The sequence below is a fragment of the Magnolia sinica genome, chromosome 3 (genome assembly GCF_029962835.1).
Source record: "Magnolia sinica isolate HGM2019 chromosome 3, MsV1, whole genome shotgun sequence".
Taxonomy (NCBI): Eukaryota; Viridiplantae; Streptophyta; class Magnoliopsida; order Magnoliales; family Magnoliaceae; genus Magnolia; species Magnolia sinica.
This window is the reverse complement of record NC_080575.1, coordinates 98,044,247-98,069,225: the sequence shown is the minus strand read 5'-3', so window position 1 is coordinate 98,069,225 and position 24,979 is coordinate 98,044,247. Positions and strand designations below refer to the sequence as shown.

Genomic DNA, 24,979 nt, shown 5'->3' with positions numbered 1-24,979 from the left:
CCTTTCATATGCATATGGTAATTGGATATTTAGTTGTTTGGAAACACTATTCATCTTATATATATATGGGAAAAGGTACTATGCGCTTGACCTCATGATAAGCTCCCGTGAAGTCAAGCAGTGTGGGCCCCACCATGATGCGTGTCGACCATCAACATCGTGCATTTGATGGGTCCCATCTAAATTATGGGATATCCCAAAAATCAGCCATGTACGGAACTCAGGTGGGCCATACCATCTAAAATCATGTGAAGACATGCCAAAAACATATAAAAGCACTTGGTGGGGCCCACCCGAGTTTTGAATGCTGCTGAAACTTGGTCTGAATGCTCATCCAAGTGGGACACACATAATGGATGGGCTGGATTTGCAAACCACATCTCGGTGGGCCCAAAAAATGATTATGAATGTTTTAATGTTGCACGGCCCCTCCCTACTTCTATATGTGGTGTAGCCCACAAAAGTCACGGATTGACTTGATTTTTAAGACCTAGGCCCACGATGGAATGGTGCATCTGACTGATGGGGTAGATGTTCGAAACGCATCACTATGGGGCCCACACAGCTCGACCTCATGGGACGGTCCCATCAGCTCAAGCGCTTAATACCTTTTCCCTATATATATATATATATATATATATATATATATATATAACTTTAAACACAAATTTAAATACAAATATAACTGCTTACAAGATTGGCTTTGATACCACTTTCGCCAGGATCTTCTTGCGAGCAGCAGTGTCACACAAAAACGGAAGAAAGAAAAAACCAGAGAAAAAGAGAAATTAAGAAGGCTCACAATTGCTTGCTAGTCAAGCACTTTCTTGGACTAAACATTGAATTCGCTATTCGAATTCCTACTTACAACTCGAATACTACACTCCTTATATAGAGTTTAGAATAGAACTATTACAAAGCGGATTTACAAAACAGGGGGAATGATACTGTGGGCGCACAGTAACTGGTTTTGGCACTGTATGGTTTTACTATTCTGGAAAGTGAATAGTAAAAGTGCTACAGTGAAAAGCGTGCTGCTGCAGTAGATTCGCTACAGTAGCTCGTTTGGAGTTTTCTGACGTGTCTTTTGGAAGATAGCGGAGACAGCTTGGCTTCGGCTTCGACTGTCGGTGCTTGCATTTGGCTTGCATTTGGCTTCAATTTGGCTTCAATTTGGCTTTAATTTGGCTTTAATTTGGCTTTAATTTGGCTTCATGCTTTGAAAGAAATTGCATTTTGAATTTCTCAAAACTTTTTTAGAAGAATACATCTTGATCATCTGGATGAAGATCAATATCAGGAGCAGCTGTTGAAGATTCTTCGGATTCCACATAAGTTGATCCTTGTCTGCTAGATACTTGATCTTGAAAAGCAATGAATGCAGCTTTGAGTGCACTCAGCTCTTTCTTTAGTTTGGCTGTTTCATCTGGAGGAGATGCTATAATAGCCTCTTTGAAAGATTTTGGCAATTTTTTGGAGGAAGCCTGCTTCTTTGTTGCTTCGAGAACAATGGAGCAATCAAATTTATTCCACCACTTGATGTATGTGGACTGGAATAAGACTTTGGCATTTTGATATTCAGAGGGTAAAACTTCATATTTCCATTGGAGAATCTATGGAATCCCATGTTTAGCATAATATTGCATTAGACAAAATCCTGGATATTCAGGATTTTGAGCTTTCTCAAGATGTGAATAATGAGAAAGTAAATTTTCTGGCAAAATGTTTGAATGGCCACCAAATAAAATCCACCATTGAGTATAAAACCATGATGGGATAGATTTGGTATATGGTCTTGAAAAATTTAAAAACCACGAATGGCTATTTTCAGAATTTTAGAATAAAAGAGCATATTTCCATGCAACCATATAATCCCAATAGGAAAAAGAATGAGACTTTCCATCAGGACTATGGATATGTTGGACTTGGGAAAGAGAATCTCCCCATTCCTTTTGGAGAATGATGTTGATGATTTTCATTTTGGAAAATGAAATTTCTTTTTGGTTTTGGTTAGTGCGATGCTCAAAAATTGCACTTTTGGTTTGGATCAGAATAGCTTCATAGAAGTTTCGAGAGAAATTTGGCTGTCTTGGGTTAAAATGATTATTTGGAAGAAAAAGTTTTGGAATGAGAAGATCTTTTGGAAGTTTGGAGAATTCTGGATCTAGGGTTAATACCCTATGTTTTCCTTTTGGTTTGTATTCTTCGGGATTTTTGGTATTTGGTATGAATGCTGTTTTTGGAGGATTTTAGATTATTTGAAATGGATCCTTTGGGACAATTTGGATCGAAGGTTTTTTCTGTTCTCCGATCTGGAGAGGAGTCTGGAGAAGAGGAAAGAAGGAATTCTTGATTTCTAATTCCATTAGTTCTTTTCCCTTGTTTTTGGCCTTTTGTGGCATTTTGGAGTTTTTGGGGTAGATCTCGATTCAGTTTTCCCTGTAAAAATTCGCGAGATAAAAAATCAGGCAAAGAATTCTTTTTTCCCGGGATAAACTCGATATCAAAATCAAAAATTGATAAAATAGCTTGCCATCTTGCAAATATTTGTTTTGAAGCTAGGTTTTTCACATCCTTTTTCAAAACTTCTTTGGCAGCTTGGCAATCGACACGAAGAATAAATTTTTGGTTTAAAATGTCGCTTTGGAATTTTTAGATACAAGAAACCATTGACAAAATTTCTTTTTTAATGGTAGAGTAGTTTTGTTGAGTTGGGTTCCAAGTACCAGAAGTAAAACAAACAAGTTGCTCTTTGTCATTTGAATCTTTTTGTAAAAGAATTCCACCATAACCGATGTCGGAAGCATTAGTCTGGATGATTTTTGGAAAATCAGGGTTTGAAATATTGAAACAAGGAAGGTGTCTGACTTTCAATTTAATATTTTTGAGAGCATTTGTATGGTCTTCTGACCAAATAGTTTTTGGTTTTTTGGTTAAAAGATTTTGTAAAAGAGCTCTGTCTTTAGCTAAATCTTTATAAAATTCAGATATATAATTTAAACATCCAAGAAATCTTTGGAGTTGTTTTTTATCAGTAATTTTGTCAGGAAATTTATCTGCAAATTCAATGACTCTTTGGATTGGCCTGATTGTATTTTTTGAGATTTTGAATCCTAGAAATTGAATTTCTGGTTGAAAGAGCTTGATCTTTCTTAAAGAAAGGACAAGACCATTTCTTTCAATAACAGATTTAAAAATTTCTAAGTGTTTCCAATGTTGATTTATATTTTGGGAATAGATGAGTAAGTCATCTATATATGAGAGAATGAAATCTTTATAAGGATTAAAGATATCATTCATAATGTTTTGGAATTCAGAAGGAGCATTTTTTAGACCAAAAGGCATTACAGTCCATTCGAAATGTCCGAAGGGAACAGTAAATGTTGTTTTGTATCTATCTTTAGGATGAATTTGGATTTGCCAAAATCCTGACTTGAGATCGAATTTTGAAAATAGATTGGCTTTATGCAATCTATTTAATAAATCTTTTTTATTTGGAATTGGATATCTGATTGTTTTTAGAACCTGGTTCAAAGGCTTGTAATTTATAACAAGTCGAGGAGCACCTCTTTCAATCTCAGGAGCTTTTTCCACATAAAAAGCAGCACAACTCCATTGGGATTTTGAGGGAGTTATAAGACCTTTTTGGAGAAGAGAATTGATTTCTTCATCACAGAGTTTAAGAAGTTGGGCATCCATTTGGGAAGGGCGAGCTTTAGTAGGAATGTGAGCTTCATTAAAGTTCTCTATATAGGGTAGAGTAACTAAATGAGTTTTTCGATGCCAAAAGGCATTTGGAACCTCAGAACAAAGATGTTCTAAAGTTTTTTGGAATTTTGATAATTGCTTTTGGAAATTTGGGTGTAGAAGTTGTTTTTGGATTTGAAGATGAGAAATTTCATTTCTTAGGAAATGAATTTGGGTCTCCTTATTGGAAACACAATTAACAACTTCCGATATTAAACCATGTTGAGGTGGTTTAATGAATTCAAAGAATAAGTCTATTGAATTTATTCTGGTTTGGATTCCTTTACTAGTGGTAGTAAAGGGTTGTATTTTCAGGATGAAAGGAGTACCAAGAATGGCATCTTGTTGGAGGTTTTTAACAATGATGAAAGTGAGTGGAATACACACTCCATTTTTGCAAATATGAACATTTGGTAATTTGTATTCAATATGAGATTCTTGGCTATTAGCAGTATAAATTGTATAATTTGTCTTCTCACAATATTGAGTAGGAATCAATCCTTCTCTAAGACAATTTACATCTGCCCCTGTATCTATTAAGGCAATCACATCTTTTTTAAAATTTTGATTCGTAATGGTAATAGGAGTATACCATTTTTGGAATTGGTAAATTGTCAAAGAATTGACAATATTTGGATTAATATAGTTTTCAATTTGATCATTTAGTTCTTCATCTGGAGAAATAGATTGCAAGATTTCTACTTGCCTTTTGAGAGTAGAAATTTCCTTTTTAAGGATATTTACTTCCTTATAAAGGTCTTGCAAATTAATCTGGGTTAGGGAAATGTTACGATGGTTTTGAAGGCGTTGATACACATCAAGCATGGATGTATTAGCAACAATTTTTTGGAAAGGCATTGAGTTATTTCTAGAATTTTCTTTAGGGACTTCTGGTGTTAAAGCCTGATCAAGGGCTTGTTTAAGATATTTCGTTTTTTCCTCAGGGTCATGGACTTGATTAATGAGTTCAAGAATCAATTGATCTTTGGCAGTGATCACCATGACGTTTGGTTTGGAAGAAGTAGAAGAAGAATGATGTGAGTCTTCTTCAGAGAATTTACATTTACATTGCTGATGATTCTCTTCCTTATCAGAAGAATCAAAGGGAAGTTCAGCAGCAATTTCTCTGACTCTGCATTTTGGAGTATTTTTAAAGCATTTATTTGCATAATGACTAGGAAGGCCACATTTATAACATTTGGGAGAAGAATTTCTTCTTTGTTTTGAATACTTGGGTTTGGGTTTTGGTTTTGAGTAGGTTTTAGGAAGATTATCCCTATTTCTTCTTTTAATGTATTTTGGAGGATAGTAAGCTTTGGATTTAGAGTGTTTTCGAGTAGAAGGAGAAACGATGGGGTCATATCCGAATTGGTAACAAAATGTACCTAATTCTTTTCGGCCATTAGATTGTTCTCGCTTTAATTGCTTTTGGAGTTTCATTTCGGTACAAATTCCTAAATCGACTTGACAAATTGTTTGAATGAGTTCACCAAAAGTATACCGGTTATAATTTAGTATACCGAAATTTAAATCTTTTAGTTTAGCTTTGACCTTTTCTGAGAACAAAGGAGGAAGGCCCAGTATAAATTTTTCTTTCCATATAACATCATTACAGGAAGTAATTTTGTATAATTTGGAGAGAAAAACATCTTTATACTATCGGAAATCAGTTAAGGTTTTACACCTAAGATTCATTAATTGTTCTTTGTTCTTCTCAGAAACATCATCGGTCGATCCTACAAAATGTTGGATTATATTAACAAGCAGACTAATAACTTGGTCATCAATTGGATTCCCTTTATCATCAAGGATAGGATTTCCTTGAGCATCCATTTTAACAGCAGAAAGAATCTCATCTCTTTGATTTTGAGAAAGAAAGGAATTCCACCATCCATATAACTGGCCAGTAAAACCTTGCGTAATAGCACTAGCAATATTGGCAATTGTATGGTAGTAAATTAAACAAGCGTTTTGGTAAATTAACATTTGGTTGCATAACTGAAGAATCAGGTATTCAGTCATACCATCTAGATTCCATTCATAAAGATGGTTTCCATCAAAATGGAGTCTAGAGAATGTTTGTTGTTCTTCTATCTGAATATCAACAGGAGTAGGTCTTTGGTAATATTGTTTAGTAGGTCTTTGGTAATATTGTTTAGTAGGTTTAACTATGCTTTGAATTTGGGGAAGATTTCTTGCTTCAATAAATTGACCTTTTATTCGCTCAATGTCTGGATCGGTACAAGAACCAGATTCTGAATCGCTTTGGTCATTGTCATTGTCAGATTCAGAAGTAGAATCTAGACGAATTTGTTGGAGTTGATTATCTATTTCAGAAGATTCTTGAAATTCTTGGGAAAGAACATTAACAGAAGGATTTTTTGCTTTTTCCAGTTCTTTGGCTAATTCAGATATAAAATCTGATCGTGAATTTGGATTTGGAAATGCTGGCTTAGCAGCTTCTTTGGGTAAGAAGAAAGCAGAGGTTTTTCTTTGCTCTATTGGAGATGAAGAAGAAGATGCTGGAGAGAAGGGTATTTTATTCAAATTCATTTGTTCTCCAAGAGTATGAAGAAAAGTGTTCGTATAGTTGTTTTGTTCAACTATAGGAGCTAAATCTTTTGGAGTAACTGGTCTATCTGCAGGAAATTTTTCTCCTATTTTTATAGGGGATGCTATAGTACCAGATATTTTGATGGATTGGAATGGAGGGAAAGTTTGGTTTAATTGATTTCCTGCTTGAGATTCCCATTTTCTTGTGAGATTTTGGAGCATAAGAATTTCCTTTGAGGGAGTTGGAATTTGTTCAGTATGTAATTTAAACCATGTAAAGAAAGGGATAGTTTCTTTTACTGTTTCCATGTGAAGATACCATTTTTCTTTAAGATCCTTTTTAACTATTTCAGGTATATTTTTAAAATACCATTTAGTTAAATGATGTTTTTGGAAATCTTGCTTTAGATATTCAGTATCTATAGCAAATGATTTTGGAAGGTTGGATCCAGAGGAAATGACATTTACTCGAGGTATAAAATCACTTTCCATGGGGTTATATTCATCCTCTTGGTATCGAGGACTAAAAACATGAGTAGGGACAGTTTTTGGAATAGAATTTGGCTGTGGAAAAGAAGTAGGTTGAAAAGAAGAACTTGGTTCTTTAGAATATTTGGAAAAGAGGATATCAACAGAACCATCATTATTTACTTGTATAATATCTGGTTCAGTTATTTCTTTTGGAAGTTTTTCATGGGCATCTTCAATATGCCATTTAGCAATATTGATTTCATCCCATTTAATTCTTTTGGGAACTACGATATTGTGGTTTAGGTTAGCCATAAAAAGAGTAGTTAAACCTTTAACCCTGTCTTCATAGGTTGTCCCTGGAGCATTTGTTTTCATTAATTTGTAATATATACGATATGTTATCGTAATATTTTCGCTTCCTGGTAACATATTAAATCCCTGGGTATAGATTCCTAATCTTAGAAATCTTGATAAATGCTTATCTGTTAAAGATACAGCATAGTTTGGGATACATATAAAATATGCAGGTCCATCAGTAAGGGTTGCTTCAACTATTCCAATTAAGGAATCATTAAAGGTAAGGTGTCTTTTATCTCTTAAAGTCACCAGGCAAGAAGTCTGTAAACCCAATCGAGTTAATGGTTTTACAGCAACCTGAACAAACCCTATATGAAGGTAATTATATTTAGAAGAATTTTGGATTATTTCTCGAACAGAGAGTAAAGATAAATCTTCATTTTGGTGAGATATAGGAATTGTTTGTTCAACAGTTTTGATGATGAAATCAGATTCAAGTGACTCATCATTTTGGAAAGATCCCTCAATGTATATTTCATTTGTAGGAACTTGTGGTAAGTTCCAATTTTGGAGTGATTGTTCGATATCTGAGTATCGAATTTCTTCTAGATTTTTAATAGACATCGTCTCAGCAAAGGCTGTCTTGCCAATGCTAGTAGATTCTATTGTTTTGCTTGATTTTGCAGATTCTGAATCAAAATTACTTTGGGTAGAAAACCATCTGATTATTTTGGATTTTAAACTTTTAGAAGGGGTAGTAGTATTTTGGCTAACAGAAGCAGAGCTATTAGATCTATCTAATTTTGAATATTTAGCAGACCTTTCAGAAAGAGATTTTCTTCCTGGTTCCATATCCTAACTTTTAATTAAAAGAGTGGCTTGTCAATAATAGAATTCCCAAAAACAGTCTTATGCACCACTGGCTAATGACTAGAGGGTATTACGACAAGGAAGCCTCGAACCTCTTTTAACTTCAAGCTAAGTACAGAATAAGAAATTGATCTAAATCGCAAAGGTTTGAAAATACAAACTGCGTAAACACAAATACAACTTTAAACACAAATTTAAATACAAATACAACTGCTTACAAGATGATACTATATATATATATATATATATATATATATATATATATATATATATATATATATATATATATATATATATATATATATATATATATCGTGGGAACTTCCCATGAGGTTGAGCTATGTGGGTCTCATTGTGATGTGTGTCAAACATTTACACCTTACATTTGATGGGTCCCCTTTAGGTTACTGGATATGCAAAAAATCAGTCATATATGGAACTCGGGTGGGCCATACCATCTAAAATCATATGAAGACATTTCTAAAACATATACATTAGCACGTGGGACACACACAATGGATGGGTTGGATTAGTGGGGCCCACCCAAGTTTTGGATGCAGTTGAAACTTGGTTATACCTCTCATCCAAGTGGGACACACACAATGGATGGGTTGGATTAGTGAACCACATCTTGGTGAGCTTAATAAATGATTATGAATGTTTTAATGGGAGGGTAACAGACAATATATACTGCACTATTGTGGCCTATACATATGGTTGTATCTGGTCATTTTGCAAAATATAAGGATAAAATAAAAAGTATAAAAATCAACTTGGGCGGCAGGTCTTGTACCACGTGGCTGGTAAAGGAAGCTTATGCCAGGATTTCAATTTTTATATCGAAGAATAAAAGGTCAAAGAAAATGAGTTTTTAACGTACTTATCATGCACCTGTTGTCCGTCATCAGATTCCCATTCTCTTCACAGGCAGCCTACGTGTACATTTTCTAGATTCACGAATACACCTGACGTGGCAGAATTTGATTCCGCAATGTACCAACACATTCTTCACGTTAGCACGTGCCCAACATATCCTACCAAACAAAGCGTTCGGTGGTGTGGTGCGGGATCCACTGAATCCACGTCCCTCTCTTGAATACACATGCTTGTGTACCGTAGTTTGCGAATCTTAGCCGTCGGATTAGAGTCGCTTTCAAAGACCCAAGCACCACATTGGCGGCGCGACGGAGCAATGGTTGTTGGTGGACATGGTCCACTTATGTTGATGGACACGACGAGCAATGGTTTGGATCGTCGAAGCATGGGCTGCACTGTTCTCAACGCAAGTTCGTCTGTGTTAGACACGTGTGCAAGGGACACACAATCAAGATTTTCCAGCTAGTGACTTTACCATCCGTTTTTCAACGTGGATCTGAAGATTGGTTATCTGATGGTTAGGATCATCCGGTCCGTACGGTCTTTGCACGTGGGCAGGGAATGGAAAATCGGCATCATATGAATGCCATAGCTTGGACGGCTCTAGATAGAAAATTAGAAATATCACCTGCTCCTTTCAGTAGCCACTCGATCGTCACCCTTTTGACCATGTAAGAAGGAAATGGTTAATTGTCCACATTCAACGCTGGCAAGTGGGGAAAGCTGATGGCTAGGATCGTTTTATCGGCGCAAATGTACTCTATCCACAATAGGGTCTAAGTAGGCTGCAAAAATGGAGTCTTTTTTTAATGGTGGACGTTCAATCACCGTTGTTTCCTTTGGTGTGGTCCACTTGGGATTTGGATCGGGAAAAAGTGATGGACGGCGCATATATAAAATAAATACATCAAGGGGGTCCACAATCATACGTCGCTGGATCCTTAACTGTGGAGCCCATTGTGATGTATGTGTAGCATACCCATGTTGACTGTTTGTTTCACCATCTCATTTAAGTGCGTGAGCCAAAAAAAAGGTGGCAGGTTAAAATCTTAGATGTACCGTACTAGAGGAAAAGGTGGTGATTGAATGTCCACCGTTAAAAACTTCTTAAGCCCCACTGAAATGTTTATTTACCATCCAATCTGTCGATGAGGTTACAGGGACCTAAACGAAGGGGAAACATAGATATCATCTTGATACAAAACTTTCGTGGCCCACAAGAAGTGTTTAATGGTCATTCACTGTTGTTTCCTATAGTGTGATCCACCTTAAATTTAGATCTTCAGGAATTTTGGATTCATCGCTTAAAATGAGCTTTAAAATCGAATGGACGGCATGGATATACGAAAAATACATAAAGGTGGGCCCCACAGTCGTCCAAGTTGGTCATACCATATCACGAATTTACGATAGTGATGTTACTTCCAAAGTATCAAAATTAAGATATTTTTAAAGCTTAAAACCCAAAGCTATACACTAGTGGCATTTCCGTTAATACAACAAAATACAATGTTGTTTTACAAAGCACCCCTTCTACAAAACTCCCCAAGACGTTTCGCTCCTTCTCTTATTCTTATATAGAGGAAAAAGGAGAAAAGGCTGCTGTTTTAAATCCCAAAGGTCAAAACCAGACCTCTCATGGCGGCCATGAACGAGTAGGAGAAAGAGCTCCTTTTTTGACCCGATCTTGCTCTTTTGGCCTTTTTAGGGGTTTTTTCCTTTTCTTTTTTCAAATCTCTAATACAAAAACCCTTGTCAGCCCTTCCTATCTCAACTCTCCTCCCGTTTCTTCCACCTCAGACTCCCCTCGATTCGAAGAAAAAGGTACAGAAACGCTATCGCTTCTGCTCCTTATGCCCGTTTTCGAGATTTGAAGTCTCGTTTTCGAAGATTCTGTTGAAGAACCTCAGATCTAGAAGAGAATGGCGAGTAGGTGGAGCAAAGCAAAGGTTGCTCTGGGTTTAAATCTCTGCGTCTACGTTCCTAGATCTCACGACGACGCGTCGCCGTCCGTTGATGTCGCCGCCAGGTTTTCCGACGTATCTCTGGCTTCTGCGGCCACCGGCAACTCACATTCCCGGCCGGCGATGCCGACTACGCCGACTCCGTCGAGCTCTGGGCTCCGATTGGCGAAGACGGGGAGCAGATCCTCTAAGGTAATGGATATTTTCTCTATCTCTCTCTTTTTTTTCCTTAGAAATTTCTTTATCGGGAAGTTGACATTTAAGCCCCTGTTTTTGACAGTAGACGACCCTTTTCTTTTTGGTTTTTATACATATGCCTCCCCTATTTCGTGCTTCTTCTCTAAAAAAACTGTAAATTCAGATTATGTGATGGTTTTTCGAATTAGTTGGTTTGGTCTCTGTTGCGACGCACGATGCACCGTGTGTCGCGACCCAGGGCGGCCACATGCTGAGATATTCCTATGATTTGAATCGTTCGTATTCTCTTTCGCTAATAGAATAAGCTATTACCGTATAAACACTCCCAGCGATGATCCTAACCGTTGATTTTTTGAGTTGAATGCAAGCCGTCAGATATCTTCTTTTCATTGTTCTAGACGTCGCAGTCATTGTAAGTTTCAGACGGTGGCTCGTGTAGTTTAGAATCCACCGCATGGACGGTTTCGATGATAATCAGAACAGTGAGCATGTGTACCCCAGTGGCCGGCGACACATGTAGGATACTGAATCGCGACGGAGGCAAAACTAACTCTGAATGCATATTATTGCTGGAGCGGGAGGAAACGTATGGTGCTCTGCAATCTTACCAAATTAGCTGCTCCTCCCTGGTTCCATCGGTGACAATGATAATGACCACACTGAAACGGTGGTCCCGACCGAGCAAATGTGTCATATTCAGTGAAAGGAATATTATTCGCAGCATGGTGCGCGTGCATGCTACACGCTAGTGCCCCACGTGCCGACGTGATATGCTTTGTGAGATATAGACCGTTCATCATGCCGGACCTGTGGAGAATGTACCCTGGGACAGAAATCTGGCGGATACAGTCATCAATTGGCCACGTTTATAGAGAAAATGAATCTAATGGCTCACATTCGTTGAAAGTGTTTAGCCCACTTGATGAGTGGGCCCGCCTAGGATGAGTTCACCGATGGTCATGCCTAATTATAGCATCCTGGATCTTGGCACCTGTGGCACGTGTGTGTCGTTGTGTTCAGTGCATCTGCATGCGCGGCTGGAAATTGCATTTCCCTTCGCTCATGGATGAGCCAAAGTATGAGCAGCCGTTTTTTGTACACGGTCCATTAGTTTTCAAGGTGAGAGGACCAGCTGCTGTACCCTTCTGGTTCACTCCAGCTACTGTGCAGGTGGGTCTTACCTTTTCGTGATCCTGGCTGTCCATGCCGCGGGCCACACCATGGGCAAGACAAAAATCTCTTAAGGGCATGTTTGGGTGTCACTTAAAAATAAGGATTAAATAAAATGAGATGAACTCATTTTTAAGGAGCAACCAAACATGCTGTAATAGGATGATCATAACTGTCGGATTGGTGGCCTTTTTATTTTATTTTTTATTATTTTTATTTTTTTTAGGGCCTTACCCTGGATTAGAGGGGGCCCCTCCAGAAATTCTCTATGGCACAGAGCTGAACCCTGGCCAGAGAGGGGGTTTGGAAATAGTTTTCAACCAGCAATTGACGCGCCTCGGTTATAGCCTCACTAGCTGCGTCATTGCCCCAAGCGCAAAGATTCGGATGGGTGGCCTGAACGTGGATCATAGCGTCCACAATCAGCGAGAAAAGATCATGGAAACGTGGTCCAAGCTGTGCTGTTTTTCGCAGGACCAAAAAAAAAACAAATAAAACCCCTCTTGCGCAACTGTTCACATTAAAACATACACTGACAATATAGGTAAAGGTCCTTTGATTGGGGATTGAACGGTCTGGACCACGGAAAGGTGGACCAAGCTGTGGTGTTTTTGGTGCATTTCCACGTAGAAAAACGCAATACTAAAAAGAAGATTGCAATGATTCTGTCAACAATTTCTGTGGGTTTTTTTTTTTGGCTATTGCTGGGAACAGTTATCTGAAATCACGTACTTGGGACGTTGCTGTCATGTTTTTATCTCTCTCTGGGGCTAAAGTGGAGTAATCTCTTTAAAGACCTGTTTCATTTGTGGCTTATTTGAAAAGGAGAACTATAGTAGATTAGACCCCTCTTTTTTTTCTTTTTCTTTTTCTTTTTTTTGGTTTTTTTTGTTTTTTTGTTTTTTTGTTTTTTTACTCCCTTCCCTTGAAGGGAAAGTAGTTTCCATGGTCAGCAGCTACACCATTTCATAGGCAGCTCTTTTACAGGAGTCAGTAGGCCATGAAGGGCAAGCTTTCCAATAGTAGTCTTCATCAAAGGAAAAGGGGAGATGAAAATCTAACAGTAACTCTTGATCCTGTGGGCAAGATTGTGTTGAAAGATAGGGAAATGTGTTCCCATGGGAATCCAATCCCTAAATTTTCCACTTTTATGATTACCGTCTTTATTGTGGGTTGCAAAATTTTTGGAGATCAGTGTGTTTTTTGAAAAGGATAAAGGCCCCCACTCTCCTAACTAATCATTCCCAGTATCAAAACACAAAAACTGGCCCAAGAATAACTTTCTCAATACCCAAACACCATAGACAGAACCTCTTTCACTAGGTTCCCAAACCCTTTTAAGATTCCAGGGAGCCAAACAACCCCTAAAGGGGACCTTTGGCTTTCACGCAATTCCAGAACTAGGCCTTTTTCTTACGCTCCATGCTTTGTTGTCAATGCTATCAACTGTTGTGGATTAGTGCCTTTCTTATGGTGGAGATGATTTGGAAGGCAGAGTCCATGTACCATACTTGTGGACCCCAGACACCCAACATGTCATGTTTTGTGTTTGTGGGATACTGTGTCAAGGCACACCGTTTAATATAACTATTACTTTACAATTAGATATGTACAAGAGATATAAAGTGTCCCTTAATGGAGTAAATTTAACTAATATATAGATCATGGCTGAAAACAAAAGAGAATAAATGAAGGTTTGTCCAAATACCTGTTGCGATGAGTGTTTTCTAACATGTTACGGTTATGTTTAGTGTGCAATGTCCTTGCTACATCAGATGGCTAGTTTTGTTGTCTCATGAACCTTTCATTTTGCATCTTAGTTGCATGATGGGAAGTCCTGTGGAGACTTGTGAAATGACTGTTTTGAGCAATATTTCATGGATGCTTAATTGATGGAGTTCAGGAAATGTAGGGATTTTCTCTGATTGTTGCCCTATGGCACTTTGCCTTGTGAATTGTAAGCTTAAATGACTATAAGTTAAATTATTGGGTTTCAAATATTTTAAAGATATGATCGGACCGAGTTGAGCTCTTTTGGTTCAAGTTTTTGAGTTTTTGAAACAGACACAGATACTGAATGTTACTAAGCTATACACAAACAAAATTGAATTGGGTTTGCGAGTTTTTTTTTTTTTTTTGAACAGTGATTCTCTTAAAGACTCCAAAGAAATGAAGAAATCTTTCCCTTATGACCTATTTGTTTTGGAGGAATATAAGGTGAGGACATGGAAAATCTTAATAATGATTTTGAAACCACAATAGATATAGTTGAAATGGTATCAAGGAGTAGTTCTTACTGTTTCTTGCAATCCAAACCGTGGAAACAGTGATTTTTGTGGAAAGGGTAATCTTGATTTTCATCTCAAGATAAATCGTCCAAGATGATTTCTCACCATTTCTTGTAATCCGACAGTGATATCGTGCAAAAATTAGGTCATCAGAATTCCTAGAGGTGTTTATTTTTCTCATCTGTACCAAATTGAAATAAATTAACCTAAACAAATTTGTAAATTAAAAAGAACAAAGGGTTCTTGAATTCAAAAACATCTGTTCTGAGTCTAAAAATGGATGGTTTGGAGGTCTTCATATCTCAAGTTCAATTAGATCCGATTCCAAAAGTCTTGGCTATTTTATTCACCAAATGGATTAGATTCCAAATAAACCAACATGGAATTTGATTGTCAATATAGCAAGATCATGCTTGTTGTGTAAATCTTGAAGATAATAGAAATCTCTCTTTAATGTTGCAGAGAACCTGTGCTATATAGCAATGATCATGCTTGTTGTGTAAATCTTGAAGATAATAGAATTCTCTCTTTAATATGCAGAGAACCTGTGCTATATGCTTGGGCTCCATGAAACCTGGCAACGGTCATGCTCTCTTCACAGCTGAATGCTCTCACACCTTCCATTTCCACTGCATTGCATCGAACGTGAAGCACGGCAACCAGATCTGCCCTGTTTGCAGAGCCAAGTGGAAGGAAATCCCTTTCCAAGGCCCCTCCTCCTCAGATCTCAACCATGGAAGAGCAAGAATCAACCCAGTCGACTGGGCCCAAGATGATAACTTTATGACTGTATTGCGTCGGCTCCCTCCCCCTCGTGTGGATACTAATAGGCAGATTGCATCTTCTCTCTTCCCCACTTCTGAGCCAAGCAGTTTCAGTGACGATGAGCCCTTGGATCCTCAACCCCAGAAGCCGGAGAAGAGCTCTCCGGCCATGGAGGTAGACACCAGCCGGACAAGAACAGTAGAAATCAAAATGTACCCAGAATTCTCTGCTGTCCCAAGGTCTGCCTCCCATGAGAACTTCGCCGTTCTGATCCATCTCAAAGCACCATTCACTGCTCCTAGACAGAATTCCAGTGCGACCCAATCCAATGTGGCTGTTGCTCGCCAGACCTCCCGTGCTCCTGTAGACCTTGTCACGGTGCTTGATGTCAGCGGCAGCATGGCAGGCACGAAGCTCGCCTTGCTGAAGCGGGCAATGGGGTTTGTGATTCAGAACCTCGGTCCCTCCGACCGTCTCTCAGTGATTGCCTTCTCATCAACTGCCCGCCGGCTCTTCCACCTCCGCCGTATGTCAGACTCCGGCCGGCAGCAGGCACTGCAGGCTGTGAATTCCCTGACGTCGAGCGGTGGGACAAACATTGCGGAAGGCCTAAGGAAGGGCGCCAAGGTGATGGAAGATCGCAGGGAGAAGAACCCAGTCTGCAGCATCATATTGCTATCCGATGGGCAGGACACGTATACCGTCTCCGGCAGCGGTGCGGCCAGCATACGGCCTGATTACCAGTCCCTCCTCCCGTCGTCCATCCGCGGCGGTGCTGGCTGTCAGATTCCGGTCCATGCCTTTGGGTTTGGGATGGACCATGACGCTGCATCGATGCACTCGATCTCAGAGACATCAGGCGGAACTTTCTCCTTCATTGAGGCTGAGGGCGTCATACAGGACGCATTTGCACAGTGCATCGGTGGGCTCCTCAGCGTGGTGGTGCAGGAGCTGCATGTGGCGGTGGAGTCTGTGCACCCGCGCGCACCCATCAGTTTGATAAAAGCAGGCAACTACACCAGCTGTATATCGAGTGATGGGCGCACCGGCTCTATTGACGTTGGGGATTTGTATGCTGATGAAGAGCGGGATTTTCTAGTGTCTATTAATGTTCCCGCCAGTAATGCAGGTGAGGCGGGAACAACGCTGGTGAAGGTGGGGTGTGCGTACAGAGATCCTGTCTCGAAAGAGAGGGTGAATTTGGACGGCCAGGATGTCAGGATCCAGAGGCCAGAAGTTGTCAGCGAACGGTCGGTGTCCATTGAGGTGGACCGGCAGAGGAATCGGCTCCAAGCTGCAGAGGCAATGGCTGAAGCGCGGGCTGCAGCCGAGCGGGGCGATCTGGCTACTGCTGTGACCATCCTCGAGAGGCGGAGGAGAGCATTGTCGGAGTCTGCAGCGGCTCGTGCTGGCGATCAGCTCTGTGCGGCTCTCAACGCTGAGCTGAAGGAAATGCAGGAGAGAATGGCAACACGGCGTGTGTACGAGGCGTCGGGCCGGGCATACGTGCTGTCGGGGCTGAGCTCGCACTCATGGCAAAGGGCGACTGCACGTGGGGACTCGATGGAAGGCACGAGCCTCATGCAGGTATACCAGACGCCGTCGATGGCCGACATGCTCGCACGGTCGCAGACGCTGGGGCCTGGCGGGCTGCCCCATCCACCACCGGTCCGTCCGGCTCGGTCATTTCCGGCTCAGCCGCAGCCAAGGTAATATGGATATTCATGGAAATATTCTTAAATCCCAATTTTTATATTTCCACTCAGTGCCCTTTTTATTTTCATTTTTTTCTTTTGGGTGGGGGGTAAAATGGAGAAAGAAAAAGAAGAGTTTTTACATGGTGGGTATTTTCCTGTCTTGTAAATGAAATAAGTTGGGATTTTGGAGGTAGATTTTGAGGGTTTTTTTTTTTCTTTTTTTCTTTTTTAATTTTTTTTTATAAAATGGGGTGATGTATATAGACAGGTTCTATTTTGAGAGAGAGAGAGAGAGAGAGAGAGAGAGAGAGATGGGGGTATAAGCTTGTAATTGTGGGGATACTTGGGGGTGCATTCATATAAATATTTGCTCTTCATTCTTTTCAAGGAAGTTTGGGGGGGCGAAGGTTTGGTCTGGATCTTCATCTTAATTCCTGAAAAGTGTCATATCCGTTTCTCTGATGAGTTGCACATTAGCCTTGAATTAGATGGGCTCCACTGATATTCACCTAATTAATAGAACCACGCCAGTACACATTGGATGATTAATGGTCCAGATTTAAATATTCACATAGTTTGAATAGCAGCATTGAAGGGATGCGTGGAAATATCGCTTGAAATTTATTGCATAAAGGCAGGGGAGAGATAACCATGTATCAATTCCAGACACATCGCAGACCTATTGTAGATTAGGTCGGGCCGTAGCTGTTGGATCTGGTTCTTTTCAACCATCTATAACCTTTAATGAAGTAGGGACTCTAAGATTGGGGATTATCTTTTTCGGATTCGTGGAATCTATAAAGTAGATTTGGGAAATATCATGCTGTGAGCTATCTTTCTAGGAAATTTTTAGGATGAGAATTTTGCTGATTGCCAATCTATCATGTGGATACCAGATGAATGGTTTAGATCAAGGTAAAGTGGGCCCTGCCTATTAGAGTTGTTATTAGGGGGGCCCACTACGGTGGATCCGCGGATCCACCCAGGTGGGGTGGGACCCCTGACTGTGGGGCTCACAATGACGCATGTGCCGTAAAATCACTGTATAACCATTTTGAAAGCTCATGATCCCAAAAATGAAGCATGTCCAAATCTTAGGTGGACCGCACCACAGGCAACACTCGTGAGTGCATACCCACCATTAAAAATTTCGTAGTGTCCATCGGAATATGTTTATTTGCCATCTAAGCTGTTGATAAGGTCAGAAAGACGTAAATGAAGAAACCACACAAATATCAGCTTAATCCAAAGCTCTTGTGGCCAACAAAGAAGTTTTTACTGGCCAATTACTACTGTTTCTTGTACTATGGTCCATCTGAAATTTGGATCTGCTTCATTTTTATATCATGCCCTAAAATGGGATTTCAATACCTATGGGCGGCGTGGATGTAGTCATATACATCAAGGTGGGCCCCACAAGAGTCACACCCAGTATTCACAATATCAATAATATTGGCTGATATAGCACCGTTATCACTATCCGGCTGGACGAAACTCATTAAAAGTCCCAAAAATTAAAATAAAAAATAAATAATAAATAAATATTTTGGTATTGTGCAATATATCGCACAATTTTTTGTGAAATCCTTAATATTGGTGATACTATTGCACATTACAATTTTTTGTTAAATCCCCAATATTAGTGATACTATTGCACATTACAAAGCCAACAATCATTTGATGAGAGAATTCTGACTATAAAAGGCCAGGAATGTTGGGTTTGCAATATTCTCAAAAAAATGAAAAAAAAAAAAAATCCAAACAAAAAAAGAGTGAAATCCATGTAAGAGAGGGGATTTCGGTTTCGTAGAAGATGTGAGCGTTAATGAAAGCGGAATCCGGTGGGGCACTCGATTGAGAGGGAGTGGTGCAAGTGCGAAAAAAAACCCCGATTTTCCTATTTTTTGGTCGAATAGGGGAGAGATTTTATGCGAAATGGAGATTTCAGCCAAGAGTCTGCCAAATTCGTAGCAATTTGGGATTTGAGATTTAAGGTCTCGGAAGGACGGGAACCTTTTTTCTTACCGTGAAATTGGTTTCCAATGCGATTTATGGAAGCGGATCGGGTGGTGTACCGCACATCAGCGGCCTAGCTAGTGAGTTGACGAGTTCTGTGGGCCCTACCATGAAGTAAATGTTATATTCAAATAGTTCGTCCATTTCACGAGATCGTTCCAAGTAGACAAAAAATAAGATAGATCCAAAGATCAAGTGGACCATGCCGCAGAAAGTAGTGGGAGATTAAATGTCTACCATTGAAACCTTCTTGGGGTCGCAAAAGTTTTCATTCAATCTGGTATTTGTTTTTTCTCTGCATCCATGTTTGTGTGGTCTTATGAATAGATTGGATGGAGAAGAAACATTACTGTGGGCCCTACAAATGTTTTAACGGTGGGAATCATTGTCCTGTTGCTATTTATGATGTGGTCCACTTGACCATTGGATATGACTCTTTTTTTTTTTTTGTTACATGTCTTAAAATGATCTCGTCAAATGGATGGGTAGTATAGATATAATAAACACATGGCCCCACTGAGCTTTAATCCTCTTTCCATAGTTAATACGTACATACACATACACCAGCGAGGCCACTGATGTGCGGTACAACTATTTTGCTTACTTTACAAACGGGTTGTGGGGTCCACCTTGATGTGTATGTTTTATCTATGCCATCCATCCAATTTTTCATATCATTTAATGACGTTAGGCCAAAACTTCAGCCGATCCCAATCTCAGGTGAACCACAACATAAAAAGTGGTGAAGAATCATTAAAAGCATTTTATAGGCCACGAAAGTTTTGGGTTAAGCTCATTTTTGTATATTCCCTTCAGTCACTTCTGGTTGATCAATGGGTTGGATGACAAATAAACATGACAGATCTACTTAAAGTGGGCCTTCATATGTTTTTAATGGTGAACATTTAATCATCATTGTTTCATGTGTTGTAGTCCACGTAAAATTTGGATGTACTTAATGTTTGGCACAACATCCAAAAATGAGTTGAAAAATTGAATGGACAGAGTGGATATACAATATATCATCATGGTGGGTCCTACAGTAGGACCTAATCTGCACTTGTAAGGAGTTTGGATTCTGCACTCAAGAGGGTGTAACCCTTACAGTGGGGCTCGCATTTATGTATGTATTGTCTATCTATTCCGTCCATTCATTGGGAGAGATTATTTTACATCATGAGACAAATAATGTGTCAAATTCAAAGCTCAAGTGGACCCCACCACACAAAACAATGGGAATTAAACGCCTACCATTAAAAACTTTGTGAAGGCCATGGAAGTTTTCGATCAAGTTGATATTTGTGTGGTCCCTTCGCTCATATCTACATGAACTTATGAACAGGTTGGATCTCAAATAAACATCATGGTGAGCCCCACATAAGTGATTTAAAGTTTCGAGGTGGGTGTCATTGTCCCTATTGTTTTATGTGGTAGGGTCCACTTGAGTATTGGCCTTTGTATGTTCTCATTTACTTGTGTGGATAAGGCCTATGTTATAGAGTATATTACTTCGATCATAGGTATCAATTTCTGGTCACATGGCTTCATAATACTTTTGTAAAGCTTCCGCATAATTTCCTTCGGATTGAGCCGACATCCGTTACCGTCGTTCATTCTATTCAAAGAATCTCCGTTCCAGAACAGTACGTGAGACTTTCATCTCATACGGATCAGCCTCATTCTTTGGCTCAAGCCCTAAAATGGTCTCTCCAAATGGATGGACGGTGTGGATACAACACATACATAATGGGTGGGCTACAATCAAGGTTCCACACACATCGTTCTCTGGCTCATGCTCTAAAATGATCTCTTAAAATGGATGGATGTTATGGATACAATCCATACATCATGGTGGGACATAATCAAGTGCGGCCTTGAGAAGTTTTTAATGGTGACCGTTCAAGGATCACCGTTTCCTGTGGTGTGGTCCACATGAGATTTGAATCTGCCTCATGGTCCTATCAGGCTCATGGTGGGGCCCACTATGATGTTTGTGAGAAATCCACTATGTCCATCCGTTTTTTTCATGGCATATTAGATGTTATTTGAATATAGTTAGTTGTCTTAATTTAATTAGACAACGCATAGCTTAGGACCTATACAACGCATAGCCCGTTGATGATAAATGAGAAGGCCTGTTTTCAGGGCAACCGTCCAAATCCTAGTATCCTACTCTCCCCACACGTGACAACAAGCATCAGCGAGATTATTATTATTATTATTTAATTCACTGGACCCCCCAAGGGTACGGGGTACGCGTGTGGGTGTGGCCCAAAAATAAGGCAGGACTGTCCATCTGGTGTGCTGCAAGTGTATGAAGAAAAAGAGAAAAAAAGGTGAACGGTTGGAAGTTGATATGTAGTCCACATTGAAAGACGTTTCCCAGTGGATATTACCAAATCATTCTCATTTTTCGTCCACATCTTAGCAAGTGGAATAACCTAATGAACAGTCAGGATCTCACATATTCATAACAGACTGCCACGTGTTGGAAGATAAAACCATACAAATTGATACTCCTGTGAGTACTAGGAGGGCTCGCAATGGGTCCGGTCGGACAGACTAGGACCAGGCCCATCCAGACCCGGTCTAGCACGCAACCAAAGCCTGGCCCAAAATCCCTATTTCCAAGTCGAATGATCCTAATCTACCGTTGAACAACTGACATTTTTAGAGGAATAAAACCAACGGTCTAAATTGAAAATGTAAGGTGTTAAGCTAATTTTGGATGGGAATGCCTAATGCCACATTAGTAGGATAGGACGGGTCAAGGTGGGCTAAATGCCTTGAACCCAGGCTCAGCTCAAAACTGGATCAGGCCATGCATGCATGCCCAAGCTAAGTAGGTCCACGCCCAAACGGGCTCAATGGGCCAGGTTGCCACTAAGTTGTAATTCGATGGCAAAGAACCTGACCCAGTTCTATGTGGGTTCGGCCCAACCTATTGCACGCGTCTCTGTCTACCTCGCTGCATGCATATTACCGGCAACATGCAGGCAGAGTATCAATCTCTCCTCTATCTAAAGTAGAGAGAGCTTAGTCCCAACCGTTGCAGCATTGAATGGTGGATGGGAGTTTTTGAGTTTGAGAAGGTTAGGCATATGAAATAAGGAATGGTAGGTGCAAAAAACCAAAAACCTTGAATTTCTTAAGAACATAAAACAAACACTAGTGACCTTTACCATTTTCGCTGCGTTTGATGGATCCACCGTCGGATGCGCCGCTCCTAACGAATGTACCAGCGAATGGAGGAGTAGCTGATTTCTTTGCATCATGGTCAACATCTCTTCTTCTTATTTATGTTTATTTGAATCTGTAGAAAGACAATGCTGGAGTCTGATGTCAGCTGGTTTCTCTTTTTCTCATTGCTTAGTATCTCTCTCTCTTTCTTTTTCTTTTCTTTTTTGGCTTTGCAGTTTGTGGTTTCTCTGTTGCTGTGGTTTGTTTAATGGCTGCTGCCCGCCTCCGCCACTGTTTGAGCCGGGACCGCCTTCTCCAAAGTAGTTCTTTCTTCCCTCATTCCTGGGTCGGATTAGATTGGTTGGGTGATTATTATTATTTTTTTCTTTTTTAATTTATTACTTCTATGATTCCCTAACAAATCGGAAAGCGATCAGTGGTGTGTCATTTGTATTCCTGGACTCTGAAACAAAGACAAGTAAATTCCCTTTCTTTCTTTTTTATTTTTTATTTTTCATGTTTATTACAATTGGTTGAGATGGATGTTATTATCAGGTCGAGCTCTGTGAGCCCCACCGTGATATGCGTTGAACATCCACACCGTGCATTTGGTGGGTCCCCTCTATATTATGGGATGTCCCAAAAACCAGGCGTAGGCGTATCCGAAAATCCTGCGGGCAACACTACTTGAAACCATGCAAAATGGTGCCTAAAACGTCTAAAAAAGCACTGCATTGGGACCACATAAGTCTTGGAATGACCTGAAATTTGGTGTTAACTCCACATCCAAGTGAGACACACACACACACAATGCATGGGTTAGATGTCTGAACTACATTTCAGTGGGCCTATAAAAAGGCAGGAAAGTTTCAAAGAGTAGGCATCCTAATGTTATCTCTCGACTGTTATCTATGGTGTGGCCCACCTAATTCATGGATTGGCCTGATTTTTAGGCCTACGTCCCACCATGGAAGGGTCTATCTGGTTGATGATAAGGATATCCGACACACATTACAGTGGGACCTACATATCTTCTTCACCTCATGAACCTTTTCTCAAGTCCAACCGGTTGGACCACAGGTTAAGGTCCACCCACCGGATAACTTGTTACTAAGTGCATGGGACATCCAACCCGTTCAATAGATTGGCCCCAACACGAGGAACACTTCATACCCCTCTGATCAGATGGATGGCTCTTATAATCTGATCAATGGCCATCATTGCCTTATAGGTGCTAGGACATACATGGACATGCTTTGGTTGGTTCTTGTGTACAAGCTTCATGCTAGCATTCTTCTTATTCTTCTTACAAAGATTGGACGCTTAATCCTCAAACTGTTCAAGGGGGTGCTTTGAATAATCAAGGCCATTCATTTTCTATGCCCGTGAACAGATGGGCCATTTTCCTATACGTCAACTGTTCTTATGTTCCTAGACATTTGCAAGGGGCATTTTGGACAATCAAACGTCTGGATGAATCATTTTGATTTAAAGAAAGTGAACTTGTACGAGTATTGGACAAAGCCATTCAATCATGCCAATGTGGGCAAGCCTGGGTGTAAAAATAGATGGACTAGATGATACTAACCCTTCAAAGACGATCATTTTGTCACAACCGTCTGTTTTCTATGCCCCATAGGTCGGACAAGTAGCCTTATTGATGTACAGCGGGTCGCGAACAGTTTCATTGCCAAGATGGATCAGAAAAGGCCCGGTCGACGACAGAAGTGATCCGGACCATCGGACCTTAGATCGGGCGTATCTCGCAATTTGGAATGAGTTACCTAACGTAAAATGTATGATTTTGGGGTAGAACGAGCTACTTTAGCCAACCAACCCTGCTACACCAGGTTGCGCAGCCCGGAATTATGAAAAACCCCTGGATTGACGGTTGTTTCCCTGTTTTAATTTCGTTTTTACTATAAATAGTAAGTTTTAGTTTGATTATAACTTTTCATCCGGGCTTTAGGAGTTGCGCCCAACGTGAAAAGAGCATAGAATAATTAGGAGAACAGTTTGGTGAAGCCAAATAGGACACTTACTATTTTTGGCCGAAAACCTTGCTCACTAGTAGACATCACGACCGTCTATAAATAGTAAGTTCACTATTTATATTAAGTCGCGAATTCTAAGAGTTTTAGTTGTAGTTTGATTCTGATTTCTTTCCCATTGGTTGGTACCCCTGTTTAAAGGGTTGTGAACTCGTTTTTATTCATTCATTATTCAATTTCGAATTTATTTCTATTTTCTGCTTTCTTTCCTCGTGGATTCGATAAGTCTCTGTGAGGAGTCCAGAGAAGTTCCGTGGATTCGGAATAGTTATCCTCTTGAGGAAGACGGTGCTCGACCTCACGTCCTCTCCTGCGTCAGTTTGGTATCAAAGCGAGGTTTCTCCTTGGATCGATGGCTTCTAACGACAGGTCGGGCAACAATCTCATGGGCGGTGCTCTAGGGAATTTACCTTTAATGGCGGCAGCTTTCGAAGTAGCGTAACGAGAGAATCAGCAAGCTATGCAAGGGCTACAGGCTTCCATCGACCGCATAGCGGATCCCTTGGCGAAAAATATAAGGCAACTCCATGTTCTTGGTGGTAATCCTCCACCGCCAATTGCTGAAACTCATAATCGCTCTGATCGGAGGATAGTACCGGCAGTGCATCCAAGAGTCATTCCTGAGGAAGGGAGCTCCAGTGAGGAGGAAATCTGAAAAGGCCAAGCTATATGTCCTAGAGGGGGGGTGAATAGGACAATGCCAAATAAAAACTTATAACAGCGGAATAATAAAGAAAATGATAGCCAAATTAAATAACAATGCAGGAAAGAAAAACAACCTCAAAATTCAGATCTTGAGAGGTTGATACAAACGTTATTCTAAGGACAACCTTACA

The 24,979-nt window shown here is 40.1% G+C and overlaps 1 protein-coding gene, 1 long non-coding RNA gene and 1 other non-coding gene across 4 annotated transcripts; 2 read left to right on the top strand and 1 right to left on the bottom strand.

Moving 5' to 3' along the window:
- The first annotated feature begins 10,382 nt into the window (after positions 1 to 10,382).
- LOC131240362 (E3 ubiquitin-protein ligase WAV3-like) lies at positions 10,383 to 17,134 on the top strand. Of its 2 annotated transcripts, none has more exons than XM_058238534.1 (2): positions 10,383 to 10,970; positions 14,975 to 17,134. In XM_058238534.1, the coding sequence occupies exons 1-2, from the start codon at positions 10,737 to 10,739 to the stop codon at positions 16,910 to 16,912; spliced, it is 2,172 nt and encodes a 723-aa protein (XP_058094517.1). In that variant the 5' UTR covers positions 10,383 to 10,736; the 3' UTR covers positions 16,913 to 17,134. The 2 variants fall into 2 exon arrangements, with proteins under 2 accessions (XP_058094517.1, XP_058094518.1); XM_058238535.1 differs by having other exon boundaries at positions 10,830 to 10,970; positions 14,897 to 17,134.
- LOC131241645 (U4 spliceosomal RNA) lies at positions 12,373 to 12,529 on the bottom strand. The gene has a single exon (XR_009169204.1). It is a non-coding gene; the product is annotated as a U4 spliceosomal RNA (small nuclear RNA).
- A 4,829-nt stretch (positions 17,135 to 21,963) lies between the features above and the next one.
- Positions 21,964 to 22,588, top strand: LOC131238649 (uncharacterized). The gene is made up of 2 exons (XR_009168006.1): positions 21,964 to 22,188; positions 22,329 to 22,588. It is a non-coding gene; the product is annotated as an uncharacterized LOC131238649 (long non-coding RNA).
- The last annotated feature ends 2,391 nt before the right edge of the window (positions 22,589 to 24,979 follow it).

What these genes read in the sequence shown, in the direction of transcription:
- LOC131240362 (XM_058238534.1), top strand. Translation starts at nt 10,737, where the DNA reads ATGGCGAGTAGGTGGAGCAAAGCAAAGGTTGCTCTGGGTTTAAATCTC. An exon ending in CGGGGAGCAGATCCTCTAAG is followed by an intron (nt 10,971 to 14,974) that starts GTAATGGATATT and finishes TTTAATATGCAG; the next exon opens with AGAACCTGTGCTATATGCTT.